General features: G+C 41.5%; 1 protein-coding gene across 1 annotated transcript in view; it reads right to left on the bottom strand.

The window, feature by feature from the left end:
• Nucleotides 1-5,951: 5,951 nt before the first annotated feature.
• The window catches only part of LOC102204470 (MAM domain-containing glycosylphosphatidylinositol anchor protein 2-like), a 5,041-nt gene continuing 4,077 nt past the window's right edge, over nt 5,952-6,915 (bottom strand). Inside the window, exon 4 of the mRNA XM_005749502.1 lies at nt 5,952-6,839. Coding sequence (XP_005749559.1) covers nt 6,751-6,839 — 89 coding nt within the window. The 3' untranslated portion in view covers nt 5,952-6,750. The remainder of the gene's footprint in view (nt 6,840-6,915) is intronic.

The following is a 6,915-nucleotide window of genomic DNA, read 5'->3' as shown; positions in this document are numbered from 1 at the left end:
CGCTTTGTCCAGCAGAGATTATTCGAAATGTAAGGTCTGGGCTGGAAAAAGAACCAGTGTCGTACGTATCAGAGCCTGAGTTTACCTGCCTACCTGCTGCCTGAGTTTAGAACATGTGACCAATTCCTGCAGAAATAAAATCTTTAAAGTAATAAAAAGGTTTTAGTTTAGCGTTTAAGTTCCAGTGTTTTTATGTTTATTTTTGCTGTTTTTTAGTCTTATTTTATGTTATTCCTCAGAAAAATAACCAACAATAATACTTTCTATTGCTTCAACTATCATATTCATCAATATTACCCTGACCATTCTACCATAAGGTCTTTTAAAATGTTTCATATGATATTAATTATTATGACACCATGGGTAGTTCAAATGCAAAAGTTATTGATTTACTTTATAATAGCCCAAATATTTTATGATTGAGCAGTAGAGAGTGGCAGGGAGGGAGAGAGGGCTGACCCACTGTGAGTGACTCAGGGTGGAGTCAGACCTGGGCCCAGGGAGCTATACTGACACCCAGGCCAGGGTTTCATAATACTTCAACTTGTTAGTGCAGACTGCACCAAAGTGGAGAGAAACAAAGCTACAGCATCGTCTGCATACAAGAACAAACAGTTTGCAGGGTAACTGTTATTAACCTCTGTCTCTCTTCCACAGCATGTCTTTATCCTGTCTTCCTTCTCTCACCCCAACCGGTCGCAGAAGATGGCCCCGCCCCTCCCTGAGCCTGGTTGTGCTGGAGGTTTCTTCCTGTTAAAAGGGAGTTTTTCCTTCTCACTGTCGCCAAAGTGCTGCTCATAGGGGCTCATATGATTGTTGGGTTTTTCTCTGTATCTATTATTGTACGATCTACCTTACAATATAAAGCGCCTTGAGGTGACTGCTGTTGTGATTTGGCGCTGTATAAATAAAATTGAATAGAATTGAACTAAAGAGTGGAAATGGATCAGAAATAGTATGTTCACCCACACGTCTGCTGAATAAATAGAGATAAATGGAACTGAATGCAGGAATGTGGGTTACTGTGGATCGAGCCTTTTGTCATTTGCACATCTGGACCTGAACTTGGACCAACAACAAGTCTGAAGGCGCGAAGGGGAGAAAAACTGCAAAGTCGAGTCCTTTATCGTGTATGTGAGTCACATACAGAGCTGTGTGAGCTGTGAATAAGTGACTCCATTGTTTCTCTCTTATACAGCTGTTCTTTTGTTATATCTTTAAATTAAGTTTTCATTTCAAGAGCGGCCTTTTCATCCTGAAACATGAGCTAACAGTGCAAACAGCAAACAAATCAATCAGGGCATGGCCAGATGAACGCTTTGGTGCACTTCTGTGGCTGCCAACATAAAAATCTGGTCAAACAAGGAAAACAGGGTGGCTGATCTACAGTTCAGGAGAATGTGATAATATCCAAACGTAACATAAAGAGAAAATGTCATCCAAGGAAAATATAGAGGCTTCACATAATGTGCAAAAAAAAATCATAAACTTCAAGAACATAAATGTAGTAAATGTGGTGTTGGACTGGTTCTTTACTGTTCTTTATAGGGCGATCGTGCCTCAAAGAGTTGGCAGTTCCTCTTGTAACCGGAAGGTTGTCGGTTCGAGCCCCGGCTCGGACAGTCTCGGTCGTTGTGTCCTTGGGCAAGACACTTCACCTAACGCCTACTGGTGATGGTCAGAGGGGCCGATGGTGCGATATGGCAGCTTGGCTTCTGTCAGTCTGCCCCAGGGCAGCTGTGGCTACACCTGTAGCTGCCTCCACCAGTGTGTGAATGTGAGAGTGAATGAATAGTGGAATTGTAAAGCGCTTTGAGGGCCCCGAAAAGCGCTATATAAATGCAATCCATTATTAATATTACTTTTCAATGAATGTGATTCCTGTGCAGACTAAGTCACGTGTCCATGTTTACTGAAGTATTGCTGTAAAACTGTGACAGTGACTGAAAAGATCTGACATGTATGTCAAAACTCAGAAACTACAGTTTTTTATTCATTTATTTTTATGACAAGTGTAAATGTTTCCTTTCATTTGTTGAGCGTATGGTGAAGTGTAACATAATAATATATATTTGTATAAATGATCTATTTTTGATTAAATGAGGCTTCTTTCTGTAAAAAGGTTGTAGAGTCATGAAAACTGTTCAATATATGTGAAAACAAAATACAGAAACCTACTGGTGTTCTTCAGAGGCAACCACCCATTTCCAGCTAATGTGATAATAATGTAGCAGAGGAAAACTAACACCCAGAGGAGCTGAAATAATAATCTGATCATCAGCTGCAGCAGAAAAACACAGAAGGAAAAAGTCACCAGGGAATCCGGGGAAATGATTCGTCCCACGAACCCTCTGCTAATCCTCTGGGATGGAAATACGTCTCATTTCTATCGGCTGAAAACTTGTTTGCTGAGGAATTTTTTAAAGACACAGTGAATCAGAATGAATAATAATAATAAACTATTTTTATAAGGTTGTCACTGTTGGACTTCCATTTGATCGAAACATCCCCACAGATTTACATATTCGGATCCATTCAGAGAACTTTTGTCACATACATTCAAAGCATGGTTTCATTACTTTGATTAAAATTAATTTTCTGGTCAAGATGATTTTATGAAACCATGTGATCAAAATGGAAGTAGGATGAGTTCCAGCTGGTGTACAGAAGCCCATTCGTGCACAAAAGAGTCAAAGTTGTGAAAGAAAGTTCTTAAAACAAAAAAAAAGACATTTTAATCATTATGTAAAAACCAAAATGTATAATTTAAACTCCAAATGGTTAAATTCAGCCAGATTTTACAAATACGTAAGAAAGGGGAAAAAAAAAAATAAAAGTTGTACCTACAGACCCACAGAAATTCAGTCAGGACCTAATGAGATGAATTATAAATGTTTAATGAATTATGATCCATTAAACCTAAACTGCCGCCTACAATAGAGAGATGGCACCCACGGAGAGAGGCAGTCCATGAGTTACCCTCCCCGCGGGGCGCAGCAGCCCATCCCAGCTGTCTTTGTTATCCATTTATTTATTTTTAATCATGCTCATTTGTAGTCCAGTATTTTTCTTTTCTGTAGCAGAACGAGGGGATGGTAACAAAATCAAAATAAGTCAAAATAAAGACAAAAATAAACAAACGGTAAATGATGGCTTATTTCAGTGTTCATCATGCTAACTGTGGAGCCATTTTTCTTGGCAGAAATGGGCTTCCATACATACACATATGAGCAGAGATGATGAATCAGGAATCATAGGTGTGCACGTGTGTTTAACCCTCTCCAGGCAGGCGTTGCCGATTTGCAACAGTTAAAAACCAACAACCTGATTACCCCACATACATATTTTATGAGTTTCTTTACCACTGCAGGACTTGGTTGTGCATTAGCAACAAAAAACTTAATTTGAGCCTGAGAGGGTTAATAATTATGAATCTCTTGTGCTTTTCTAATAGATGCTTCGACCTCTTCACCCACGATGTCAGTTTCTTTAGGATACAAAAATGCTTTATAGTTTAAAATCTTCTTTAATACTTTTTTATAGATTTAATAGAAATCTCAAAACCCAAAGAAAAATTCAGTTAAAACCCCCACACATGTTAAAAACAACAAAATAAAAACAGCCTCCCCTCCCCAACACCATTTTTAAACTATCGTAGGAACAACAGAGGATTTGATTTGACATACTGTTCTTGTTTTATTTGTTGGAAATCTTTATCTAATTTTGTAGTTTAAGGTAACTGTTGGTCTCAGGTAGCATTAAAGTCTTCGGCTCCTACCAGAAACTCTTATTTTGGAATACTAAAATGGTTCTGAAACGCCAACGCTTGAATCCCACTGAAACAGGGATTAGAACTGTCCAAAACAGGTGTCATCATATCGCCAGGTGATGGTCACGTGTTGGTCTTTTATTTATGTGGTTAAATAAATCAGGTGTCCTGTATCCACAGTCAGTTTCCTTGTCCATGGCTTCTTTAGTGGTGCCTTTTTAAAATGCCATTCAGCATGGCTCAGGTTTTGACAAAATCCAACATCTGCACGAAAAGAAAAAGAAATAAAGTGTTTCTCTGCATAATCAAACCGGAGGACGTTTTATGTTCACTCCAGTCAGTAAGACAGAAAGATGTTTGACTCTTCGTTTCTGTGACGAAGGCTGGCGGGCCGTGGCTCAGCGAACGTTCCCTCTGTGAATCTGAAGGCACTTGATGGCAGATGCTGACCTCTCCTCCTTGGTCCGCCACAGACAGACAGATGTCAAAGTAGGCTCTGAAAGTACGTTTTTTATTTTTAAATGCCATTTGTTTGGTCCACCCGCCCACCGAAAGCATAAAAAGATAAGCGAGAGATGACTGTCGGTCCATCTCACAGTACAGTACTGCTGATGTGCTAAGGGGGAGAATGGATTTATGGGGACGTGGATGATGAGAGGGAAAGGTGGGACAGGGGGAAGGCTGACATTCAAGCTGTGCATGTCCTCTCTCCTAACACTGACTTTGCCTGAAAGTTTAAAGAGCTTCGCTGTAGAAAACTGGATGTCAGTCTGGAAACAGAACATAAGCTGCATCTGCTGATGGGACAACCTGACTGTGATGGGAAACTCTGCATGACCACGTGAAACCTTCGGGGCAGGATGTCGTCAGGGGCAGTACTAAGCTGTAGGTTACCTGTGTTTAGCTCTCAGGGCTCGAGTAAAAGCAGAACAGCAGCCCGTGCAGTAAAGACTGCAACTGTTCTGTCACACATGGAGTGGTTGACTGTACATCAGTTATTTCTACTTTAAAGGCTCATTTTGTAATGAATGAATAACTGTGGGCAGCGGTTCAGTGGGTGTCCTGCAGTGTGTCCAGATGTGTGCTTTGTTTCTTATTTCTCTTTAGCTACCCACCATTTATTCCAGATGTTTGTCCTTTTCTCCGATTGCCACCATCAATAATGTGCTCCTAACGACTCACCCAGATGGTCCACTGATGTTTGCAAGCCGGGCCTAACTGAACTTTGATCTTTTTAACACAAAACATAAACTTTACTGCTGACAGCTTTATCATTTTGGAAACTTTTACACAGGAATTTGATGACGTATCTTTAAGACAGCAAACTCTTTAAAAACAGGCATCCACGGATTCTTCACCCTAATCCACATTAGGATGTCTAACCAACGAGTGATTCTGATCCTGGACTACCTAAAGACTTTTAGAGCGCGCATCATTTGTTGGTTGCTCCATAATGTGATGGTTAACATCAGACATGTGAAAGATCCCTAACTCAAGACCAGGAGGAAGGACGTGGAAGGGTCAGGAAGTGCCAAATCTGATTGATGTGGATTTGCTGTGACGACGCCACACAAATAGTTTATTTTCTTTCTTTTTGGTTCCTCTTTCTTCTTCTGCACACATGCTTGCTGCTAAATGCCAACATTTCCCAGCAGTGCCTCTCAGACCTTCTGGCTTCACGTGTCTGTGAAATCTATGCTGGAAAACGACTTGTGTTTGTATTGCTGGATTTGCACTAATAACCAGGGCCTTCTGGCAGGATGGGAACATAATTCAAAGTGTGATCTGCCTATAAACATGACATGTTCCTTTATTCATGCAGAGTGATACTCATTAATGATACCAGCACAGGTCCCCATGGCACAGTTTACACAAGTGCCAAAAATAAGGAGCGGCGATCGTGGCTCAAGAGTTGGGTGTTCGCCTTGTAATCGGAAGGTTGCCAGTTCGAGCCCCGGCTCCGACAGTCTCGGTTGTTGTGTCCTTGGGCAAGACACTTCACCCGTTGCCTACTGGTGGTGGTCAGAGGGCCCGGTGGCGGCAGTGTCCGGCAGCCTCGCCTCTGTCAGTGCGCCCCAGGGTGGCTGTGGCTACAATGTAGCTGCCATCACCAATGGGTAGATGACTGGATGTGTAAAGTGTTTTCTAGTCCTTAGGGACGAGTAAAGCGCTATATAAATACAGACCATTTACCATTTTACCAATAAGGAGAGAAGAAGAAAATTCATACTTAAACTTCTGGTTCTGCTTTGAAATGATCTGATAAAAGACGTTTAAGCTAAGTCCTTTTGCTCATCAGCAGCCACAGGTGGTACTGCATCAAAAAAACATATTCAAAGAAAATGCTGCTTTGAAATAAAGCTGTAACTTGAACAAAGCTACACCTGAGGAATGTCTTTGGGGGTTAAAATGCCAAACAGGTAACTGTCACCTCCCTACTGCGTGTGCACGGAAGACACGTAAGAAAAATCAACTGTTTATCTCATCGATGTCAAACCAAACAAAGTCCAGCATCCATCAGAGAGATAAACAGCCGATCTTATTAATTTAATTCTAAATAAAGCTGTCTTATTTACTAAATGAATGCTTTTCCTGGAACACGTCGAGAAATATGGTCACTAATCAGACAATACTGCTGTGGCTTGAAGGTTCTTCAACGTCAGAGCTTGTTGCGCAGCAGTTTCCCCCTGCTTCCAGTCTCTAAGCTCAGCTACTGCAAACACGTCTTGGACTGAAGCTGCTCTGTCAGAAACAGATCGCTGTGACTCGAGAGAGAAGACGAGCCTAATAAAATAAATCTGGCACCTTCAAACTCAACTCTCATGTCACCAAACCATCGTATGGCCTCCTGCTTTAGCTATCTCGTCTCTGACTGTATCTTTGGTAGCAGAGGGATGGAGTGGGGTTAAATGTTGGGAATGATGGAGCAGGAATAGGTGGGCAAAGAGTCAAAGGTCGCAATGTCCGACAGAGAGGAGGGGTCACCTCTGCTGGCCAATCAGAGCCAGAATCAGAGTGATGCAGTGCTGCCATATATGTGGCGATGAGGGTGGGGCGAGCGACCTTAGATCTGTGTGGAAAAAAGAAAGAGAGCGAGTATGAATGACTCACAGGGTAAAGACTGCCATGTTTAAATAAAACATTCA

The sequence above is a fragment of the Pundamilia nyererei genome, unplaced genomic scaffold (genome assembly GCF_000239375.1).
Source record: "Pundamilia nyererei isolate P.nyererei 1_Seehausen unplaced genomic scaffold, PunNye1.0 scaffold00247, whole genome shotgun sequence".
In the NCBI taxonomy this organism is placed as follows: domain Eukaryota; kingdom Metazoa; phylum Chordata; class Actinopteri; order Cichliformes; family Cichlidae; genus Pundamilia; species Pundamilia nyererei.
This window is presented reverse-complemented; position numbering and strand designations above follow the sequence as displayed.